General features: G+C 36.2%; 1 protein-coding gene across 3 annotated transcripts in view; it reads left to right on the forward strand.

Annotated features, from left to right (window-relative positions):
* astn1 (astrotactin 1) overlaps nt 1-26,008 on the forward strand; it is a 1,272,040-nt gene that overhangs the window by 702,098 nt on the left and 543,934 nt on the right. For all 3 annotated transcript variants that reach the window (XM_039734841.1, XM_039734842.1, XM_039734843.1), the window contains 2 exons: nt 1,315-1,481; nt 3,217-3,411. In XM_039734841.1, the coding sequence (XP_039590775.1) occupies nt 1,315-1,481; nt 3,217-3,411 (362 nt within the window). The remainder of the gene's footprint in view (nt 1-1,314; nt 1,482-3,216; nt 3,412-26,008) is intronic.

A 26,008-nucleotide genomic window follows, 5' to 3' on the forward strand; every position in this document is an offset into this window, starting at 1 on the left:
GCATTCAATTCTTGAAGGTGATGTGGTAGGAGCAGGAAAATGGACAAGCGTATAGATCTGAGTGACTGACAACTGCCAAAAAGTGGTGTCTGGACATCTGGGTCAGAGCATCTTCAAAACAGCAGGTCTTGTTGGGTGTTCCCAATAAGCATTGGTTAGTACCTATCAAAAGTAGTCCAAGGAAGGACAACAGGAGAACAAGTGACAGTGTGACGAGTGCCCAAGGCCCACTGATACCCATGGGGAGCAAAAGCTAACCCATCAGGTCTAATCCCACAGAAGAGCTATTGTAGCACAAATTGCTGAAAAACATAAAGCTGGCCATGAGAGAAATGTGTCAGAACAGTAATTTGCTGTTTGCTGCATATGGGGCTGTGTAGCCACTGACCAGTCAACCTCTTGCTGCCAGAAGAACCTACAATGGACATGTGAGCATCAGAACTGGACTATAGAGCTATGGAACAAGGTGGCCTGGTCTGATAGATCATATTTTCTTTCAGATCATGCGGATGGCCAGGTACGTGTGCGTCATTTACTTTGGGAAGAGATGACTGCAGGATGCATCATGGAAACAAGGAAAGCCCGCAGAGGCAGTGCTTGGCAATGTTCTTTTAGGAAGCCTTGGGTGCATACCACCTCCCAAGGTTTTGACTTGGCCACAAAATTACTCAGTTTTCAATCCAATTGAGCATCTGTGGGGAAAAAACAAGTCTGATCCATGGAGGGTCCCCACTTTGCAACTTGCAGGACTAAAAGGATTGGCTTCTAACATCTTGGTGTCAGATACCACAGGACACCATTCAGAGATCTTGTGGGGTCCCTGCTAAAATGGGTCAGAGATGTTTTGGTGACACAAGGGGGAGCTACACAATATTAGGCAGGTCGTTTTGATATTGTGTTTGATCGGTGTAAAATACATAAGAGTAAGCACAATTTTAATTAATTTGCTTATTATAATAACAAACAGCTTACATTGAAAATATGCATCACTCTATAATTATATTATTATTGCAAACATATCCTACACAAAACTGACAAAGTGGAAAATATGTGTTTACTAGCTGCAGGTAGCAATATTGTAATTGTAAATGTAATCATTTGTTGCAAATTTTTAAATAACTCCAGTATAAAATCAGTACAGTTTTCTGTTTAATTAAACTACATTATAAAATAACGATAAAGCTTATAGTAGTGCATAAGCCACATTTTGCAACCCAGTGCTTTTGTTTCTTCCTTTGTAATAGCTAGATTATTTTCTGCATGTGCATTAAATCTCTAAGTCACTATTAATAAACTGTATGTGTTTCATTGTAGTGCCCTCCAGGCCTGAGCCCAATGAAAGATGGCACTGGCTGTTATGATCACCACATTGGAATTGACTGCTCAGATGGTTTCAATGGGGGCTGTGAACAGCTGTGCCTCAATCAGCAGGTTACACTGACAGAAGATCCTTCCCTTTATAACATCCTAATGTTTTGTGGGTAAGAATTTTTCATATCTAGCAACGTTTTTCAGATGTTATAAAAATGTACCTGTCTTTCTTTCATGTTCAGTATATGTGTCTGAATATCCACTCATAAAGAGTTTTGCTCATTACAGACAATTACAGAGTAATGTGGCACATGGTAAATGTGTGAACTTGCATTAAAAATAAGAAAATATAACAACATGGGAAAACATTTGATGAGCAGGGGCCATTTATCCAAATTCAGCTACATATTTCTTGTTCACATTTTCTGCTCACAATAGTCAAGACATAATAAAATAATAAATAAGAAACTACCTTATTATTGCCTTTATAAATTAAAATTCTTCCTATTTAATTTCTCTTTGCTTAGCATAACATAGCATAGCATAGAATTAGTTCCTTCAAGTATTCCTCATAGCTCATACAGGCCTGAAATACATTTATTCTACATTAAGGGGATAGGTCCCCTATTGTGAAAGTTTATTTAATATTTTTACGTTTAATATACCATACTTACCATTTACAAACATACTACTGTATATATAAATGTTATCAGCTCAAATTTGAATTTTGTCTGAGTATCCATTAATCTTAATAATTCATTATCATCTGCAAATTTCTCCTGACCGATGTGACGCTGAAGTCGATCAAAAAAATCCGAGAATGTTATGTTACAGTTTAACTACTTTATAGTTTGCATTGTTTTGTAAACCATAATAGTCTATAACAACTGACATCAATTTTATCTAACCCTTTTTCCATGTGTTGTCTTATTTGCATTGTCTCCTTCAGGCGTATTAATAAGCTGTTACATGTGACCCATATTCGGTAAGAGGCTTCTGTTTTTTAAGGATCTCTACAGCCTCTGTCCTACTGCCTCAGTTCAGCTAAATTCAATAAATTTTTATAGCACTAATCACAAAAGATTATCTTTGAATTCTATACAGGCTGAATAGAATGATATAATGTATATGTGTATATACCCATACTTTATATCTTCTCTCGAACTTCTGTAATTTCCCTTTGGGAACAAATAAAGTATATCTACACTCTACACTTCCTGTTTAGTCATTCCCATTGTTTTTTTCCATGAATAGTCCATGTGGCCTCTCCCTATGTACTACTCTAAGCTTTCAACTCACAACCTTTCGAATATTTGTGATGTTAGCAAAAGTGTTCTCTTGATAATTTTTACTTTATTTTCTTTATAATAACATTTTCCTGTGGCCCTGTCAGATTAAGAAAAATGAAAGAACTCCAGGTATTTTAGAAAACTTACTTTAAAAAACGTAATTATTTAGTTTCAAATTAGTTTTACAGTAAATAGCTTATACCAACCAGTAATAATGAATAACTACAAGTTAGCTGATATTTTTTTTAATAATGTCTCATCCAGATCTGATCTCTTAATTTTGCAAATAAACTAAACTTGAGAATGTACCTGTTAAGATTATCTACATGTTTATACAGTGTAATCAGTCATACGTAAAAGACCAATGTCATAACCATATATACAGTAAGCACCTGAAAATTTCAATATCTCAATTATTACCAATTAACTGTTCCTGCTGAGCCACCAATAATAAAGCAAAACGTTGCTTGGTGACTATCAGTCATTTATTTATCAGAAGAATGTTAATTAAACGAAGTGCAGGTGATTCAATTATCATAAGGTTGTGCAAAGTTATATACAATTTATCTTATTAGCCTCACTGTTTTTAATCATATTATTTTCTCACTTTCTGCAGTTGTATAGAAGACTATAAGTTAGGACCAGATGGGCGTTCCTGTCAGCCTTTATCTGAAACATGTGATGATGGAATTGACTGTGGAGACATGTCTGAGATTCCTGCCAACCAGACAGTTTTTGGGGACCTGTTTTATGGTTACAATAATCACACGAAAGAAATTACTTTAGGACAGATACTAAAGGCAACCTTCAGGTAGGGTTATTTCTCAGATGAATGCAGGATTTGCTATGAAATATAATCATAGTCATGAATTGGCTAAATGTTAGTTTTGACAAGTTTTTAAATTAAATCATTATAATAAATATAAAATGTTATGTCCATCATTACCTTGTATGAATGGCTGGCAAAAAATATGAGCTTGTTTGCCTAAATATATTGCTGCCCTCAGATTATCATTATGTTTTAAGAGACATTTTAAGAAATCTTACCGAAAACGTGTTTGGAATAAAGGTTTAAATATATTGATTAACTAATAATTAATCAAGTAAGAACACCTCGAATATTTTTAATAATTTCATCAGTAATGCAATCAGGAAATGTAAGCAAAAGAGAGAGTCTACCTTTATAATGAATGTATTGCTGCTCAGAATTACTAATTCATGTACATTGTTATGAAGGATGTGTTTCTTTCCTTCTTGGAGAAATCTCGTACTTGAAGAGAAAGTAAGAACATCATATTTCAAAACACAAAAAAACACGTAGTGCTAAGGAGAACTGTTGCTGGCCACACACCCTGATGGGATAAAAAATGCTGAGATGAGAAGTGGTTTGTTCTCAAGTATACATTTTGTCTGCTCTACGTATGCATCATTGACTTATATAACGGAGGATGATGGTATAAAAATGGTCCTGATGCATAGGTGCTAACTTTTAAAATTTAACACAGGTGCATTTTCTCACAGACGTATATTCAGAATAGCCCATGTAAGTGTGATGTCCATCGAGCCTACTGCATTCTTTCTCCCTGATTTTCACGTCTTGTTGCAGTAAATAGCACTAGCATTCTTTGCTTTTGTTATTGTTGTCTGACTTTGCATTTTCTGTAGTATTAGCTTGTAGTATTGGACTATTCTCTATAGTATTGGCCTTTTTCAGTTGAGCTGATTAAAATGAAATTTAGCCTCATGACAGATCCATGTTTTCAACCATTTTGCCCTGCTGTTTTTCATAAATTTTATTGCAATAAACTTTACTTGACTAAATGTCACAATCTGATTAAGCTTAGTTATGCTTGCATCTCAGTGTGCAGTGTGACAATTATGACACTGTATGATTCAATGCAATTATGTATTGATTCTCAGTGCATCAATATCAATCTCAGTTTTTGACTTGTGTAATGTACATGCGTTTTTTGCTAAATGTGACCACTTGCTGCTTTTAATAAAAATTATAATTCATCTGGAACAATAATGTGCTGAATTTAATTCCATTATTTTTTATTACAATGCAGCAACTAATGGAAGGAACAATTGATAAATTCCATTATGCCTAAGCATATTTTACAACATGGTATGAAGTTAACAAGAAAAATAAACATGTGCCTATGTGTTTGCATTTTCTGATAAATTACAATATATTTCAGCCTCTCCTTAACCACTATATGTAACATAAAAGTACCGCTATTAACTCATATATTTTACTGCGTCATTCTTACAGATTATGAAAACTTTAGAAGACATATTTAATCAGAAAAAGTGCACTTCAAGATGAATAAGAGCTCGCTTTTCAATGTTTGACCTAATTTTTACACCAGCACTACCTTAAATTTCTTTTTTACATTGTAACCGGGTATAATTAATAATTACATTTAAAAATTCAAATGTGCCTCCATAGTCAACATAACAGCCACAGACAGACTGCACTGTGAACTGTGTGCTGTAAGATGAGGGGCTGTGATCGTCTGTTGCGTTGATCTGCTCACTACAGCGTGTTGCTATTCTTTTCTCACCTTGATATGTGTGACTAAATTGACCCAATAATAAGTAAGTTTACACCATTTTTTTGTTTTGCATTGGAGTCAGAAGCTTTCGGAGCAGCTCTAAGCCTGAGTCAGATCTTGAGCTTAATCTGACTGACCGGGACTGATGTGAGCTTAGGTGAATGGTTTACATTTGTGTAGATTTATTTAGACATTTTATTGTGTAAACATCTACAATACTTTTTATGTTTCTGTATTACATTTCTTTGCTACTGTGAGCCTCTTGAGCCTAAACCATCAATAGTCATGTACTGAGATGAATTGGGCAAATGAGGACACACACTTACAGCAAGGGGTAGGTGTAAATATGTTCAGTACTTTTATTAAAATAATCAAAAATCAATCAGTGTTCAAATAAATAGTACAGTGCATCAAATCCATAATATATTCAAGAAGTAAATAATTCAATAAAAATCAGTGTCCTTGTGGAGGTTAAAATATCAGTATAAATATTCCCAATAATGTCAAGGTAAGCTGACATCTCCCCGAGTCACCCTCTACAGATCCTGCAGCACGAGGAGACTTCCAACTGATAGGTGCAGTCAACCATCATTTCCTTGCTCGAGTTCCCAATGCCAGGCCATAGGCAACCCTGGGCCACTGCACAGAGCTTCACACATCTGCCGCCGCATATCCCTTGGTCTCCACGGGAGACACCACACATTGAATCGCTTCTACTCCGTGGAGCGCCCCCCTTCAGCCTCAGGCTGCTTGTCCCCAAACACCTCCCTTCTGTTCCTCCGCACCAGCTCTCTTCTCCCGCTCCTGCCTTTCGCTCTCTCTTTCCATTGACCTTTATTTTTGCAATTTCTCTCTTTCCTTTTTTTTTCTTTCCCCCTTTTGCTCCATGCAGGCTCCTTGCCTGATTGGCAAGGTGTGAATGAAACACCTGACTGATGCTTGCCTTCACACGTACGTGCACAATCAGCCAAAAACCCCAACTATCCCCAGAGTGGAGTGTGCTTGCACATTTCCATACCCAACTGGAGCATGCACTTCACGGGTCACAATTATTTATTTAAAATCTGCCTTACACCGCAGACCACTTATCACATTCTTATCATTATTTCTTTCAAAAACAGTCTATACATATTACATTTTTGTCTATTGTTCCTCAACTCTATTATCCTGAGAATACACAGTGTTATTTGTTTTGTTCATAGTTTTTTATATATATTTTATATTTTTTTATATTTTTATCTGAAATGCATTGTACAGTTAATATAAAAAGTCTGATTATTGAGTTTGTGAATCGATGCAGAATTGTTCCAGTGTGAAAACTACAATGCATCTGGGTTCTGAACTGGTTTCCACACCTTTTGACTTGATGGGTCAACAACATGCAATGCTGGCAGATGGGTGTTATCCTTTGTTGAGTTGATTTGGAAGACTTTTTCAACTTAAAAGTGACAAAGTGTTTTTAAAAGTCATGTCACAAAATATTTTGAAGACTATATAGAGGTGATGTAGTAGTTTTATGTTTTTAAGATTGAAATTTTGGAGCTGGCTCCTATTTCAGGGAGAATAGACTGGTCCAGCTGAACATTGTGAGGAGTGGAATGTCTGGAGCTGTTCCTCCTCGGATCCCTTGCCTCTACTTTAATTAAGATACCTCTTTCTGTTTCTCCTTCATAGTACTTCATTGTCCTCTCCTTCACACTAAACTATGTTTACCCGAGGCTGCAATCTTTCTCATGCTACATTAGGCATTTTTACCTTTAAAAGGAGATACTGGGAAGGTAAAAAGTACAGTGGCTATGTGGAGAGAAGAAAGCACACAAGTAACTTTGTTTAGCATAGAGGCCATTCAGGCTAAGTTAGTCAAAGCAAGGACATAGTAAAAGGTACTTTTAAAATATAGGTTAATTTTACTTTGGAAGTGTGCAAGCTTCCTAATTAAATGCTTTGATTGTTTGAGATTTTCTGACTGTGCTTTGGATATATCATGATCGATTACTTTGTGTTAATATTTTGTAAAACACACGACCAATTGAAGTTTGTATGCAGGGAAAATCAAATTTACCATGACCTTAAGCATACCATAACCTTTATCTCTAAATGCAAAATGGAAATGATATTTCAGAAGCTGTTAAACTATTAAAACTGTATATCTGAAATTTGGTGAACAGTGATAGCATACTCAAAGCACTTGTACTGTATCTAAATCTCAAAACAAAAATGTATCTGTAAATTGTGATAATTCTTCCATGTCTATATCTTTTCTCAATGTACTCCAGTTTCTTCCCATACTTCAAACATGTTCTTATTAACTCTAAACCTACTAGTGCAGGTGAGTGTCTGTGAGTGTTCCCAGTGATGGACTGGTGTCTCATGTGTCATTAGATCTTGCCTTGTGCCTAATGCTGCCAGGATAAGTTCTTGCTTTGTTCAGCCATTTAATGAAATCAATTTTTATGGAAAATGCATGAGAAGTTGACACTGCGCACATGAGGTCTGTAGAAGTAAGAACGTGTACCCCATATTCACCAGAATCACATGTGTTGAAGATGTAGTGAAATGAGGTACAAGGACATGACATTCGCAGATGACCAACAAATAACTTTTTGACAGATTAATAAAGTTGACTAGCTGAAAACTTGGAGTGACTTTTCCGTGGACCATCGCCCTTAGACATTGTTAAACAGTGCAGTTTTTAATTAAATAAATGCAAAACATCCAAAAATAAAATCAGTCTAAGTTTTCTCCTGCATTTTTGATGGTGACCACTTCAAACTTTCTCACTTTCATCACAGTTGTCTGTAATAATCTCATACCAAGATAAACATAGCAACACTGAAATGGGTCCGAAATATACACATAATCTGCATACTCCATCTAACAGATGTAATGCAGAAGGAAATCACATAGGACAAACTAGCTAAAATGTCTGTGTTTACATAGTGTGCTTTGTGCTGTTGTTAAAGCTCAAAATGAATTGCAGTAGCATGACACTGAAGTGGATATTCTTGTTTAGGTTAAAGCAGATTCTTAGGGGGCTGGAAGAACACAAATGACAAGATACTGCCTTTTAAGTTAATTTCCATCCTGGAGTAAAGTGAAATGAAGAAATTATGAGAAATATTGATATTGCCCTGGTGCATTTGAAAAAGTAATATTTATCTTAGCCATAGGGAAAGACATGAATGAAATAAATAAATATAAACATGAAGAAAAGTTTATAATTAAAAACATGTTCATTTATCAAATTAAATTGCAAAACTACAACATCAATTTGAAAATGATATTCATTGTTTGTCCATTGGTGCATAAAATACTGTATGTAAATTATTTTTATTTCCCACTTGGGAGCAACCCACATATACTTTGCTGTTATAAAAGCTTAGATTCCTCAGGTCTATTCCCGCTCAATTTAAAGTTTGCCTTGGAGGTTTATTTATGCTCACTGTAAAGCTTAATTTGCTTGGGAACTGCAGTCATTTATAGCTAAATGGAAGATCTGTTGGTACGACAGGTATCTAAGGGATAAAAATGCTTTGTTTAGCGACTTTTCTAGTCATCTTGGTAAAATATTACAGATATTGTAGCTCTTAAACTAGTATTATTATAAAGTAATGGGGAATTTACATTTCAGATACAAAGTGGTGCAATGATTTTCAGTTTATGGATTTATTAAGGCAAACCTGAAACTTCAAAAGAGCATTTCTGTAGATAGATAGATAGATAGTGAATGGTTTACTTATCATCCACCAGAGTATCCAAAGATTTTATGTTCTTCTGACATCTCACTTTATTGTTACATTTTGCTCCTTTTCATTAGAGATTAACATCATAATTGATATCTGACATTTTCTTAAAATAAAAGTTAATGAGCAAAGAATTGTAAAAATACTGTATACTGTTATTTGATATGCAGTTATTTACATAATATATGCAAAGACACACAAAGAGTTGTTTTTAAGATGTATTACTGTTAAACATGATGACCTATGCTAAACAGCACTATATAACGGATATATTTTAGAGTACAAAAATAATTTAACCTGTCAGCCATCATAAGGCATGTTTTTGCATGTGTAGATGTTATGTCCAAGGCTCTTACTACGAATATTGTTCTGGGTTGGGTTGAGAAATCCCTCAAGTCATTGTGAACTTCATGAGTGGTATGCCTCACAAAGTTTCAAAAGACTGAGGCTGGTATGAAACACAAACATATCCTGAGGCACAAAGATTACTTATCCATGTTGTGTGTCCCTGTCACCACTGTGCAAGCCTGAAAGCCAAGGCTTTTTAATAATATACCGTGCACATATTTATTTCCAAACAAGTTTTCACAATAAGATGCGTGGCTTTAGAACATTCAAACATTAGGCCATTCTGTCTAACAAATTCAGCACTCCTTTTTATCTGTTTTTTTCCAAAACTGCATCAGGTTTATGAAAGTTGACCTATTTTCTTAATTGGATTGTCTAAAACTGAGTATACTGTAAGGAAGCTACAACTTACCTTTGCAGTATGAATTGCAAGATATCAACAAAGTGTGGTAGTTCTTTGCACACTCATACACTCACATTAGGCCAGTTTAAAGTCTACAACTAACCTAAAATTCATGTTTTTATGATATAGGAAGAAACCAGAGTAACCATAGAAAGCCCACATAGTAAAACCGGTAACTCCATAGTGAGAAAGGGAACACCAATGGCTTGTTGCTTACTCACTTTCAAGAATAAGAGTTGGACTCTTAGCCCAGTTACTTTGACTTGTAAATCTGTTTTAAGCTGACATCCAAGGTAACGTGTGTGGATAATTTCATTTTATGAAATGTTTTGTTTGTTGTCATAAGCATGGTGTAAAACTATGATAAAAATATGTACTAAGAAAAAAGAATATTTAGAACTTACTATATACAGTAGGCTAAAACTAGTAATGATACAATCTCAGAAACTGATTGGTTAGCTGGCCTGGGTGAATACAGGTGGGCTGAGATGAAAGACCATTAACAAGTTGGTATGGCCTGGAATGGAGAGGTAAAATGTATGATGTTCCCCCCTCAAGGAAGAAAGCTTGGGCTAGAATGTGGGCTGTGATAGGAGAACTGAGTTGTGCCTGGAAAGAACTGGTATGAAGTAGGGAGTAGGCTTATCCTATTGGTCTGGGAGGTACATCAAGGAAAATAAAGACAAAGATAATGGAGGAGTTCAGTCCCTGTACTATTTTACATCCATGGAGGAGAAAATAACCCCTCTCAACAGGCATATTCAAAAGCCATGTAGGGGCAAAGACCAATACAGAGAAAACTGGTAGTCTAAGCAAGCTGAACTGATTATTATCTTGGTTGTATTAATATTATTTTGCCAACACTCATATTTGAACTCTGTTTATATTTTGGACATATTATCTATAATACATAAAGAAGTGTGTAACCTTTTCTCTGTTGCCTGTTCTGGTGCTCTGTCTAATTGCCTGTGATTGCAGATTTAAAATAAACAAGAAGTATCGAACTTCAGCAGAGGTTAATCCTGACAGTATGATAAGAGTAAGGGATTGGGAATATTTTATTCAGGTCTACTTAGTAAAGAGTACAAGGGGAACAGGGTCATCCTAGGACCATACTATGACAGAACATTCATCATAAGTGAGGATTGGTGTTTGACTGCATAGCTAATACTGATTTAAGAGGCACTAGCTGTAAAAAAAATGTAATGAAGAAGGCAAGTTTTGAAAATGAGGCCTCATAGTAAACCCTCTTTAAACCCCTATGTAACTTCCTAAAATGCTTAATGCAATTAAAGTGATCTTAGTTTTAACTCGATACACTGATGCGTTACGAACATATGTAAATTAACTTGCATACTCATCATTACTTTATTTTTTAAGTTTAAAAGGGGATACAACAGAGGTTCTAATTTCTTTCAGTTTGATAAAGTAGGATCTTCAGTTTGCTATACATTGAAGATATTATTTTATGTCGGTTTAATTTCAAGCTTGATGTTGCATTTTAAACAAATGGTGCACATTAACTAAGCTTGTCAGTTAAGTCTTACTGATAAAATTAATTTAGACATTACTTTAAATGATCTGTTTAAGTAGGAAAGTTCTCTCATAAACTGTAATTGTAACTTTATGAATGTTGCAGAAAATACTTAGTAAATTAAAAAAAGTCATTGCTATAAATGAAATCCAAGAACATCTCTTATTTTCACCAACTGGTGAAGGCTCACTATGTGAGCAGCTTGGCTCTCCATAGCAAGTCTAACTGGATTTAAGAGAACAGCTCATGTTATCACTTTGGTTCATTTGTATATAGTAGCTAGTAAACATTTCAATCACACCAGTGAGCACTCAGATAAAAGGTACTTTCCAGAAATATCCCTCTTCCATTAAATAATATCCATCATTGAAAGTCTTGTGTAAACATTTGGTTTACAGAATAAGACTTCTTATATGTAAACTGTGTGGTATATGGCCGGCTTGTCATCCTGGCCAATACCCCCAGGCCTCCAGATGGAGCCCTCCCTGCAGTATGGAGGTGCCCCGAAGACCAGCAGGGAGTCATGGACTATGTAGTTTTTATACAAGACCCTGCTGGATACCACAGGGGCCGCAAGAGGGAGCTGCAGGGAGGACTGAAGAATCATTTGTGCCCTATAACCCGGAAGTGCATCACAGGAAGAGCGACAACAGGAGTGACATGCTTCCGGGGTGAGAAGAAGGATTTGTACCTGACACGGAAGTGATAGAGAATCACTTGGACTGGGGATTGGGAACACTTCCGGGTCAGGGTATATAAAAGGACTGTGGGAGCTCCCAGATGGTGAGCTGAGCTGGGTGGAAGGGTGGCAACGCGTCTGGGAGTCAGAGGATTGGTTTATTGGTATTGTATTATTGTGATTGATTATTTATATGAGTATAGTGGAGGAGAGGGTGCTTTGTGCACTGTGGTGAATTAATAAAATCATCATTTGGACTTTTATCTGGTGTCTGGAGTCTTGGACAGTGGTTTAAAGGAGTGATACAGTCCTAATCTGTCAAAGTGGTGTAGCTGGCAGGATACTCTAGCGTCTATTGCAGAGGACCTGTTTACAAATTTTCTGTGGGCAGAGAACGCCTAGAAGACAATGGCGTCAGTACTCACCACAACATCGGCAGAACCCGAAGTTTCCAAGTCCGGAATGGGGAAGAAGAAGGGCAAGCAGAGCAACAGCGTCAGCAGGAGAGCCATGTTTGCAATGGCCGATGCTCGGGAGGAGTCACGGAGCAGCCTTACAAGTCCGGAGAAACCTCCAGGGACCAACGATCACTCTGAGGTACGTGCCGGGAACGTCATCGACAACCCATTTATAATAACACACTTGGCTCCGCGGGAGAAAGGAGTCTGTCCCGGAGACGATGGCATGCTCCTGTTCAAGCCAGGGCACATGGGAGAAGACTTCTGCATGACGGGGGCCGGCGAAGGACACGGCAACAACCCTGGTGCTTTCTGGGAAGGAGGAGGTCCGCGTCCCCCTGCTTGTGCCTTTGAACTCGAAGATACGGACTTGGACTTTCCGAAGGGGAAGGGGGAGGTGAGCGAAGCACCACTCACCCAGAAAAAAGGTAAGGAGGGTTGGGAAATGGCTGATTGGGATGTCGGTAAATTAATAAACACAGACCACAGTTTGCCCAAGGAGGCGACCTGACTCTCGACCAAAAGAAACTCCAAGTCCCAGCAGCCTCCGGCGAGACCCATCAGAGCACGTGCCAGAACCGAAGTAAATAATGTTGTTGACTTGCGGGAACTCGAAAAGCTGATCGAGCCCGTAAGTAGTTTCTTGCAGGGACTGACGAACATTGAGAGGATCGTCGGGGAGTTGGGAGCAGCAGCCAGAGCGCCGTTGGAGAAGGTGAGGAGTTACATGCAGCGATTTGGTGGACATTCTCCCGTAATTCATGATGCGGTGGTGCAGGTAAGCGAGACCTGTACCGTATTTAAAGTAATAGGGACGCAGTGTAATCCGGGCCCACTTTTAATGAATAGCGGGTGCCAATACACAGTGTGCCCTACAAGAGAGGTCGGATCGTTAACCGAGTGGACGGGGGAAGGGCCGATCGATCCGGGGCAGTGGGACAGTGCTGACTCCAGGAGCGAGGTGTCCCTAAAGACGCCGCCACCAGTAATTTCTAGATCAAAAGAGGTTCAGACAGTAAAAGGGCTCTCTTCATTCAATAGAGAGACCCAGACTGTGGACAAGCCCCAGATGAAACAGGAGATCTCTAAAATAAGACAGGGGTCTCCTGACAAGTCGGAAAAGGGCGCAAAAAACACAAAGGCGGCCGGGGAATTATCCTCAGCGGAGAAAGGGGCGGAGTCAGAAGTACCTAGGTGCTTCAAGTCCCGCCGAGAGAGACTACCAAGGGGACCGCGGCTGTGCTACGAATGCCGCAGGCTGGGCCACGAGTGGAGAGGTTGTCCTAGGAAGGCAGGAGATCAAAATATTTATGCTTATATTGTTCCTCCTAGGTTTGCACAGGAGTGTCAGCTGCATCGCCAAGGTCCGACCTTTGGATGACCTTGGGGGAAGATGTCCCTCGTGGGACAGGACGCACAAAACCCTGGTTTTCCGCTTGGGGAGGAGTACTGTGGTATATGGCCGGCTATGAGTATAGTGGAGGAGAGGGTGCTTTGTGCACTGTGGCGAATTGATAAAGTCATCATTTGGACTTTTATCTGGTGTCTGGAGTCTTGGACAGGGGTTTAAGGGAGCGATACAGTCCCAATCTGTCACAACTGTTGTCACAGAACAAAGCACAAAGTTAATTGGTATATATGATCTCATTATAAAGAGATGTAAAGTATAAAGTACAAGTAAAGTCAGGATGTCCTAGTTTATCACACAGGCAGTTTCAAGCACTTTTTTTTCTTTTCCCTTGCAATGAATCAATTATCCATTTATTTAACAAATATTTCTTTACACATTGGATACACTTATAAAATTATTCAATTATAACACAAAATGGCCACAGGGAAAAAAACTTCAGAAATTTAAAGAAGACGGGCAAAATGTTACCTAACTTCAGACTTTTCTATGGGATTGTGAGCATATAATATGTATTTAACAGCTAGGAAATGAATCGGAAAAAAGAACAACTCTACTGGCTTGTTTACCCAAGGAGAGAAAATACTGTCCTGATTTTTCTCTTTGCTCTGTGACTAGTTTCCATTAATAATCTTCAACTAGGCAGAAATCTTATGGTTCAACACCTCACAGAGTATGATACTAATGCAAGAGACATTTTAAGGCTGAGACGTTGCTATTAATTGCATGTGTACAAGAAAATAGCGTATTTCATCAATTTTAAACTACACAGAAAAATAACACAAACAAATCACTTGATTTTGAGACTGTTAGAGATTTGTATATTGACAGTATTTTCTCATGTTTCAAACAAATGAGTCTCAAAGGAGAAACCTGGTTGACATTGCTACTCTTCCCTCAGTATCCACGATGGATCAATGCTGTCTAGCAGCAATGAACAGACACTTATGATCTTCAAACTTTATCAGTTTCTTTTCAAATGAGTGCATCCCTAAAGGTAGAGCTAGTTAAAATACACTCCTGATTAAGTTGCTCAAAGCACAAGTTGTATTAAACGCATCAAACACATTTCTCTCAAATCAAGTAATCCAAAATTTACACGGATCGTGATTCAAATATAAAATAAAGAATAATCTTTCTATTTTAGCGTACACTTGACATTTTCTAAACATTCAGGTAGTCTGTTTATCTCGGCATATAAAAACAAAATGTGTTTTTGCATAATGTCTATAGTTGTCTTAACATCTAACAAACTTGGAGTGAGTTTTCCACTTTACTTGTCACTTCATTGCTTTTATGGAAAGTCAAGCAAACAGTTCACGTAGATTAGACAGTTTTTGCAATTCAGATTTCACAGCATCATGATTTAGGGGGTTAGTCAAACACTTGACATCTCTCCAGATGGACTAGAGCTGCTGTGGCAGACTGAAAAATTGCATTATGAATAGATTAAAAATGTTAAGGGATTTAAAAAGAACAGTGTTATGAAGTCACTGTGTTAGCAAGTGATATTTTAATGAGAATAAAGTCAAGTTACCAAACTCTCAAGGTATTCAATTAAACTCAGAAAGTAGTACATGTAACATTTTTAGAGGAAGAAACATGCACTGGTCACACTTTTCTCTCTATACCCAGTTAACACTGCCTTGATATTTCCTCACTGGGGAAATAATACAATAATGATGACTAATTAACTTTGTTTCCATCATTCCTGCTGGCATGATCCAACACTACTAACCGAGATCCCATTAGAACCCTTATCAGCTGCTGGAGTCACTTTGACATGGTCAACTAGAAAATGTACATTTCAGTGATTTATCCTTATCGTTAAGATCAATCACAAATCACTAATGAATACACATGTTGATATTGCAACTTAATGATTCAAAATTTTAAAACCATATGCAAAGCTAGGACATGAATAATGAACTCTAACAACAATCAGCTATTACATGTAGGTTATGGTGGAGTAGGACTGAAATATAAAATGACAGCAGTCTTGAAACTTACAGTGAAGAAAGAGAATACTAATGAAGTTAGGTTAGCAGGAGGTTAGAGATTACCTATGTTGTATTGCAGTGATAAGACCTTTCAAAATATCACCATTGTGTTCAACCATTCGCAGCAGAAAAAGATAATTGCACCTCTTAAGTAAAAAATGGGTGTTATTGAGCAAAAGTATACAATATGCACAGAGAAAAATATGCAATAGTCAAAGGAAATTCGGAAGTGAAGCTGCATAATCTAATAAGAGCAGTCAAAGGAGAAGGTGCAGTAAGTGGGATGCAGTAGAACATAATTGTTTGAGATTTATTAATCAGACATTTTATTAAAAAGTACAATACTCTTTTAAAAGTAAGCTTCATTACGAGGAGTGTAACAAAGTAAACTTGAAATAATGCTATCTGTAAAATTGTTTTTAATTTTATCATTCAATCCTTCTTTAATGTACTGAAAAGCATAACACTCAAAATGGAAAAGGCTGGTATGGATCTCCTGAATTCAAAATGAAAAATACGGTTGTTAATTATAAGTTATTTAGTTATTTATTAAGTTATTTATTTTAGTTTATTAGTTTTACCTCTCTGTGCAACAGACTATATTAATAATCCTTCATTACTCTACTCAAGGCTGGAAATCTTGTGGTGCCTAGTTAACTTATACTGCTTAAATATTGGCACCTCTAGCTCTATTGACCAGACTATAGAATGACCTCCCTTACAGTTGTTAGATCTGCAGACTTCATACACTCCATTAAACAACATCTATACTAATAAAAGGCAAAGCCCTCACTGACTGACTCACTCACTCACTCATCACTAATTCTCCAACTTCCCGTGTGGGTAGAAGGCTGAAATTTGGCAGCTTACTTACAAAAGTTAAGCAGGTTTCATTTAGAAATTCTATGTGTAACAGTCATAACTGAATCCTACTTACGTACATATATACATCCATAGCCTGCAGCTTGGTCGCCGTGTGAAGCGGAGTTACGTCCCCCATCACCACGCCTCCCACGTAGTTGGCTGCCTGCCCATATAAGGCTGTCTGTCAGCAGCAATACAAGCTGTGAGAAATCAGTAAAAAGGAGGCATGTCAGACGTCGTGGTACATTTTCTGATGCAGCTAGAAGGAAACAACTTTGTGACGCTGCTGCCAAATACCTGCAGAAAAATCCACAAGTTAATAGACATGCTTTCACTAAATACTCGCAGGCAAATCCACAAGTTCATAGAGACGCTGCCGCTAAATACTCGCAAGCTAATCCACGAGTAGCGATTTGGGTGGTGAGATGTCTATCGAGGTGATCACCATCGCTCAAAGAACTGTCACTTACCGAGTGGTTTCCATGCCCGGAGATGCAGCCTGTCTTTTCCATTCTCTGTGTTACATATTGCACGGCCATATCAGGCTCAATCTTGATATCCGGAGGAACATTGTGTCTTATGTATTGAATGACTCGGACTGGTTCAAGGTGTGGACTGATGATGGTACAGGAGATAATTATACTACACAGGGGCACTATAAGAGTGAAATGCTTAAGCCCTTCACCTATGGTTCTGCATGTGAGTTGATGGCTGCCGATGAATTGTTCGGTTGTCGCTTTCAAGTGTACCGAAATGGCCAAATATTTTACACCTTTGGACAACCACCAATGCCTCTTAAACATCTTAGATTCACAGGTGACGATTTCAGTAGTGGACACCTTGATGTTTATGAATGTTTAAACTCTCAAAAAAAAAGTTATCGATGAAGCCGGTTGGATGCTTACAATTCTTGACAGATGCCAAATGTCACTTCAACACAAGTCCTGCAAATACTACCATAATTGAAACAAACCATGAAACTCAAACCGATTATGACAGCAATTATCTGTCATAGCTGTTAGAAAACAGTAAAAAGGAGGCGTGTCAGATGTCGTGGTACATTTTCTGATGCAGCTAGATGAAAACAACTTTGTGACGCTGCCGCCAAATACTCGCAGAAAAATCCACAAGTTCATAGACACGCTGTCGCTAAATACTCGCAGGCAATTCCACAACTTAATAGAGACGCTGTCGCTAAATACTTGCAGGCGATTCCACAAGTTTATAGACACGCTGTTAAATATTTGCAGGCAAATCCACAAGTTAACACCGGGAATGCCTGTTAAACATCTTAGATTCACGAGTAGCGATTTAGGTAGTGAACACTTCGATGAATGAAACCTGTTATCTTTACAATGGTTGACAAACATGGACTGTAACTTGAACACAACACGTCCTCCAAATACGAGCCTGTTTGAAAGAAATAATGATAATCAAATCCTTGATGACAGCAACACTCATAACAGTGACAAAACAATTACATTGACAATCATGTTACGCTATTTTTAAAATGTTTCCTTTTCTTTTTCATAACTTCTTTAACACACTGCCTCTCTGCTGCGAAGCGTGGGTATTTTGCTAGTTTTTTATATACAGCATAGTACAGTTTTTATACAAATGCTGTAGCTTAAAGTGCTTTTAAAGATTTCAAAGAGAAAGTTAAAAGAAAAACACAAATAAGATTAGGTAAGAATATTAATGAATAAGTAACAAAGAAAACAAATACATCTATGCAATCTTAAAAAATATTGATATATAATTAGTAGAAGAGTAGTGTCCTTGCATACAATATCATAATGTAAGTCTTTGATAAGGTAAGATGGCTCCGAGGACAGGAAAAAGAAAAAAAAACTCCAGTTAAGATGGAGAAAGAAAAACAAAATCTGCAGGGGTTCCATGGCCAAAAGACCATCCAGCCCCCACCAGGCATTCTGCCTAACATAAATGTGCTTGATTCGTTACTCTTTGTTCCCAGGCTTTGTCTGAGAGGATTCGATGCAGTCGGTCTCGTAGACAGCCAAGGTACCATCTGCCTTCATTACAGCATCATAGGTGGCTGCACAGGGCCTAAGTCTTGTGGTGGTGGGACAAAACAACACTACTAAAAAACCAGAAGGGAAAGCAGAGAAAAGCAGAGATTAGTAAAGTTATGTAGTTAAAAAAAATATAAGAATGTCTGCTTAAATTTAAAAGTCATCTGTTATCCTTCAGAAAAGTTTTTTTTTTATAAGTCTGTATCTAAAACAACACTTACATGTTCACAGTCCTGTAAATTATTTTCTTTTGGGATCTGTGTTTAGTTTATTTCTAAATTTATTTTGAATTTAAATCTTCTGATATTACAGTTTGTACAATTCTAGTTTTTGGGTGGCTTTTTCTGTGCTTTAATTTTAATTTCTACTATTAAATATTTCTTAAGCAGGTCTGTGGTACTTACATAAAATAATGTTAATATTCTTCATACTATTATGAACATTTCTAGTGTTGTGTAGTCATTACAAGGACCCAAAAGCTGAAAAACACTGCAGGGTTTATAGAGGAAAAAAAGTGTTTTGGAGTCACTGATTGTTCACTACTTCTACAAGTTGACTGTGGTGTATTAGTAAAGGCTATTATGTAATATTTTAGTAGTATATCACAATTTACTCAAATACACTTTAGTGCACAGCTAGGTTAGGTTAAATAATGAACCAGCTTTGCATTTTAGCCTTTACTGCAACATTACAATTAAAGCAAAATAATGTATTATATTAGGAAGCCTGGCAAAATGACAGACTTACAGTTTAGCTTATACTTTATTTATCCAGCTTTCTGTCTACATCCAGACCTTTCTATGGCTTGATGTCATTCACCACTGCCACTACCTCCATCTACATCTTCTGACAGTTTCTTGGCCTCCTCCCTCAATTTTCAGCACAGTATTACAGTTTATCCAATTAGATTTCATCCATTGTTAGCTTGTTTCTTTAAATCTTATCTAAAATTATCTTTTTTACATAATGTGTTTCTCTTAGCTCTACAGCAGTCTTCATCTTCTCACTGTCATGTCAGTCCTCTCCTATATTGCTGCACATCCTGGATTCATCAGACACATCACTCTATGCCAAACAAGTCCTCACATACTGCACACTAATTTTCCCATCTATGTTTTTCATAAGTTAGACTCACAACAATGATAAAGGAAAATTCTTTCAAGTTTAACCTCCCATGGGATGCCTTTTTACCATCAAGGAATTGTTTTGTCTGAAACAGGTAGTACCTACAGGCTAAAAAGACACCCTTTGTGTCAAAATGCTGCATTGCAGAGGCTTATTCTAAATTCATTTTAAAAATACATGAGCAGTTTTACATTCACAGACAAAACACAATAACATACCTATGGTCTGGATTAAGAAGACACATTTTTAATGACATGGGGCACTGGACCGTAACTATACTGCATACTCAAGTTCAAGGCAAGATAGGGTAATGACATGACACATGAATGCACCAATCAAAAACACAGTATTAGGGCTAATTTATTTCCTTTGTAATATGAGCTCCTCACTGTTCTACAGCATGTTGTAATATAAGGTGTTAACAGTAATGGATAACCGACAGAATGTGCATATCTGAAACACTAATACAAGAATTAAATAGACTGCAATAAAAAGTGAGCACTTTCATTATTTTGAGCTTCTTGTTTGAAATTTAATTTAAGCCTTCTCAATAAATGTCGATTACACAAAACATTAAAATATTTTATATTATTAAAAAGTGCAAAATGCAAAAGTATTCTTAATATAAAACTAGTTACAAAAGTTTCAGGTTTTTGGACAAATTAGTGGACAGTGGTTTCTGCTTCTTCATGATAGTCATTAACTTATTCCTTATTAATAAATGGAAACATATATGCAAAGGAAAATATAGAGTAATTGGAAAGCAAAAGATAAGCTGGTGGCTCAAGCAAGAAACTCAGAGAAAAGAATACCACAAAGACCACAAAGAAATTGCTATGTTTTTTCAAGATGCTATTAAGGAAAAAGATGAGATCTCACCTACTGCAAACTGCACATTCAAGTGCAAGGTCACAGAATGCACATACATGTCTACGATTGCCATGAATTTTAAACTTCCATGTTTAGGCCATTTTAAGAATTTTTGTAAATGTATTTCTTACTGTTTATTTATTGTTAATGTAGTGGCCTATTTTGTATTCTGTTTTTTGGATAGTCATCGCTATTTCTAGACAACCTTTGCATGCCCATAGCCATATTATTTATGTTTGCTATGCCCATCAGCATGTGATCTACTATAATATATTATTATCATCCTTTCTAAAAACAAACTTTGCAGTAGCGTTATGGGAAAGAAATCCAAAATAATGTTAAGAGTTTTGGATTGAGCCCTTCTTTGTTTTTTCACTCCTTGTTTTTATGCTGTAGTGCATTAATTTAGTTTGGCTTTTGAGAATTTTTCCTGTTCCCTGAATACAATTTTGCTTATTCCACAATGGTGCTTTCCATCCCCTGCTTTTCCACTCGCTCAACACATATTCCTGAATGCCTATATCTTTCCAGCTCTTCACAAGAATGCACGCCCAGAAACCACTGCAATGCAAGCAGATAGGGAGACAACAGGCAAATGCCAGCACTGTCAAATGATTAGCAGTAATTAATTAAATAAAGCATTCGGCTAATAATGACAACTATAAAGTCTTACATTCATGCTAAACATCCTAGGCCAGCTAGGTAAAGAAAGTCCTTGTGGGCTTTCTTTTTGTTAGGATAGTCTTTGGGATTTATTTATATATTTTAAATTCAACATTCATTTTTTGCATTTATTTTATCTACCAGCTGAGTTATTACAGGCAGCCTTTGTATTGTCTTTATGATAGTTGTAATTTAGGAACAAAATGTTCAATGTAAAAATGTACAGACTTTAAGCTAAAATACTATTTTTCAAATTTTTCCAATAACTTCTTTTGTTTTGGATATCAGCTTGTTTGTCCCTATACAAAACTGCATGTGCCTTTTACATGGAAACATCACATTTAGGAATTAATGTATAAACATGCATACATGTCAGACTTAAGAGAAATTTTACATGATTTTTGTCTTAGTTCTTCATGTTTATTATTTATTGTTAAAGTACTTTCGTATTAAGGAACAAGAATAACATTATTATCAAATCGTATAACGTACACCAGCAGTATGAATATGCTAAACCAGCAAGAACATTCTTATCATCCTATTGGCGTCTACCTCCAAAGAAGTACTGTATAATGCTTAAAGCATAAACTCTTTATAAATGCTGTATGTAAAGTAATGTTGTTCTTTTACACAGATGTCTACATATTAACAAAATAAGTTCCAGGTGCACACATTGTCCCTTCACTGCTGAACTAACATGCTCCCCAAGTCATACTCATCAATTTCAGTAATTTTTTTAATCTTAGTTTTATTTTTTTTATCTCGGCCAAAAAAAAAAAAAAATTAAAAAAAGCAAGTCTGCTTATAAAGGCCGTGTTTTCAAATTCCTAGATGTTGTTTGAACAGTCAACAGGAGGATAAAAAAATAGTAAACTACTTACAAAGCCTAGCCTCCTTAATATTTTGTCATTAGTCTTCGCTATCCTTGAGTCAGAGATGTAAATTCATATGTACACTGTTTTGTTAATTTTGGTATGTCATACCTTTCATTTGAATTAAAAAAATGGCAGTAAGACATGCAGAAAGGTCACCTTGTGATGTTCATGTTCAGCTGCTACTTGATATTGCAAGACAAAACAGAACTGCTTTAACAGAGAAAAAAACCCACACTAGCTTTGTATCAGACCACTTCATATACTGTAGCAAGTTTCATGCAGTTTAAAACCAATGATTTATAAATAATGTGATGAGTGCTTTAATTGGGAGTCTATTCATGAGCTCTTCACATACATACACACACACACACAAAACAAAACATTTGCAACTATATGCCATTTATCAAAAACTGACATCAGACAGTCAACAGTTAACACAGTGTCTTTTAATTTACTGTATTTGACATCATTATTATTATTATTATAAAATGCTATAAATAGAACCACAGATTTAGTTATAAAGCTTGGTTTATACAATTCTTCATTCGATCAGGAATTGTTTCGCTCTAAAAGTGGGCCATTTTTCACATTTACAGGTTTCACATTTAGAAATTTGTTAACATGCCGTCTAACTGAATGCTTCCATTTCTGGGCATTTGTTTATATAATGTATTAAGTAATTTAATGAAAGTCACTAGGAGTGTTATAAAATTATTATTTTACATCCTCCAAAAGGGCTTATAGTCCATCCACATGCTGATTTAGTGAAATGTCCTTTAGCATACTAGATTGTTCCCATCTCCTTATCACCTTGAAATTTAAACAGTGGGTTTGAGAATGACTGGATTAACAAATTGTTTACCTTCCAGGAAAACATACTTATAAGATCTCTGCATACTGCAGTCTAGAGCTTATATGTGCATCTCCAAGAAGTGCATATTATGTTATTTGGTCCCAGTGCACGTGAATGGACCCTGTGTTATACTGGTACCCCATCTATGAATGGTTGCTGAATTGTACCTGATGTTTCTGATTAAGATGGTTTGAGAATGTTATGCTGCATTAAGTTATAACTGTAAATATATTTTTATACACCTCTTAGCACCTTATTATATGGCTTAGAATGATGGAAATAACTAAAAACTATCAATTGATAAATGTAACGTGTCTAAAATCCTAAGTTTAATTATTTGGAGTTTCACCAAATCCTGATAACATTCATTATCTTGTATGCTTTCCTGTTGTGTTCCTGTTATATTTCCCTACTCCATTTCACACATCATACACTTCATGTCTACATTTTGTCAATTATTACTAAAACACGAAAAACGTTTCTGTTTTAACGATGTGTTTACATAGATTGTTGTAGATACGGAACACACATGAAATGTATCTATTCCAAATGGTCATATATTATTTACCTTCTAAAACTTCAGGCATTCCATTCCAAGATAAACACTGAGAACCTTCTTTGTGAACTGAGCTGCAGTGTTAGGCGGGGGGATCGGATATCAGGCTGCTCGCTGCTTGTGCTGATCGACACATTTACAACACAAAAGATGTTGATGGAGAGGTGCAAAGGAATTTAAGATGGGCCAGGATTACAAGTTTTTTCGTAGGCTTCAGGAATTCTAGTGTTAAGCTCTTTTTATAAAATAAACAAAAAAAAAAAAAAAACGTGCTTTCAGGGGTTTGCTGTTCTGAATTAAGATTCGTGGCTATAGAAGATGCTTCAGAATTTGATTGCGACATCAATAGTAGGCAATGGTATATTAAGTGGCATAAGTTCAAAGTAATTGCATTTGCTTTGATTTTCTCTTTGTACTTTTAATGTAGGAAAATTTAAAATAATTCATCAGGTACTTGACAGACAAAATTAGCTTCTACTTTTAAGAAAAAACAACTTTAAATTTTACATTGTTAAAGTCTATATTTAAATGTGACTATATAATATAATTGTTGAGTTGAAGAGGCAAAAGGCCATTGAGAGTGCAGTAGCAACGAATTAGATAAAAAGAAAACTAAAACTTTTTTTAAAAATCTTTTGCACAGAACAGCAGGACATCATTCCTAAAGAAAAAAAGAGGATACATGAAGTTAAACGTTCTTCTTTTTCTGTAAGTAACAATAACAAATTAGTCGTATTCACTAGAAGCACATTACTCCTTTTCTGAAACCCTACATTTTTAGGATTGTTTTTTAATTTAGACAAAAACAACAAAAATAGTGTTATTTACACACCAAAAGCCAGACAGAAACCCATTATTTCCTACCATGTTATTTCAACTGTGAAACAGAAAGTGCTGTCTTTCGATTATATTGTTTCAACAATTTTCTTCTTGAAGAAATGTACAGTCAATGATGGAGAAATTTTAAAAATGTTATTATTGATTACTATTGAAGTTTTACTTAAACCTGGCAACAGCTAAAATCAGTATTAATTACAATACCAGTGTATATAACTCTTTACTTTTCAACTCTATAAATAATACTTTAAATTTCTAATAGTTTTATGCCAGTGCAAGTCAGAATTATAAAAGTTTTATCCAGCTTCCCTGACACCCTTCTCAGAATAGTGGGTTTAAAAGATGGATGGGTGAGTGGGTATTAAAATGTGGCTAAAAATGGTTTAAAGATTTCTTTCTAATGCTTTTGCCAGTTAGTTTTTTTCTTGAGTTGAATTGATCATGGAGTAGTGGCAAATTAAGAACAAATGAAAAGTGTTTAAGTCCAGCAGTGATCCTCGGGAATAGGTGTTTCCAAAAGTTTCTATCCACTATGTCTATCCATTTATGGTATTTTTTTTAAAAATGCACAGTAGACAGCAATAACAACTGTGGAGCAGTGTAATTGCAAACACAGCGTTCTAGTAGCATCAGTGTTTTTGTTTTCCTGAGTTTATGTGCATTTTCTGTTCTGTTGTTTTTTTTGTTCGTTTTAGGTCATTAGTCTTCATGTTTCTAAGTTAATCCTGACTTATTAAATTATTTAATAAATATGTGCTGTATCTTTAAATGATCTGATGTCCCTTCAGGGCCACCCTGAAGTTACTGTAGCTGGGGCATCCATCTGTGAATCTCGGCAGTGGATCACTGAGTTTGTTAGGAGCCTTTCTGTAAGCAAGTTTCATTTTTTTAATTCTGGTTTATGGTCTTCTTTACTTCTCTTATTGAATGTCCTTGTGCATTGTCTTTTGTGACAAGGTTGATGTGGATTTTCTTTTTAAACAAATCTCTTTTTTTCATCTTTTGAGAATTTTTTTTTATGTTTTCCTCTGTCTTTTATCATTCCTACTGCATTTGAAAATACATTTCTTCATTTATAAATTTTCTCATTTTGAGTTAAGCCAGATGTTGGCACTTACTCTCTTCCTTGTAGATATTTTTTTGAATTTTAGGAATTTATTGCATTTTTGGTATTTTAATGCTCGCCCTATATTTATAGCCATGTGTAGGCTGCAGCCTGCAGGTAGCAGTTGGGGGCTGGTTGACTACAGGGGAATCTTATCTGTGCCGCCCAGTGAAGACCCTGGCCTGATCTGGGAAACATTTTGGATACAGAAGGCTTATGCAAGCTTTTTTTTCCCCTTTGTTTTGGATAGGGAATTGAAATTGCTGTGATGTTCATACATTATGTAGTGTTCTAAACATCGGGACACAATTACTCTATGTTGAACCATGTGCTTTCCAAAGTGTTATTTTTTCAGTAATTTTTAATTAATATCTAGACATCAGTATCCAGGAGTATTGAATTAAGTACTTTATCACATTAACTTGTGGAGTGGATGCCTGACAGAAGGAAGATGTGACTTTGTACATTCACAATGGGGCATGATGTTTCAGTTTTG

Source organism: Polypterus senegalus, chromosome 14 (genome assembly GCF_016835505.1).
Source record: "Polypterus senegalus isolate Bchr_013 chromosome 14, ASM1683550v1, whole genome shotgun sequence".
In the NCBI taxonomy this organism is placed as follows: Eukaryota; Metazoa; Chordata; class Cladistia; order Polypteriformes; family Polypteridae; genus Polypterus; species Polypterus senegalus.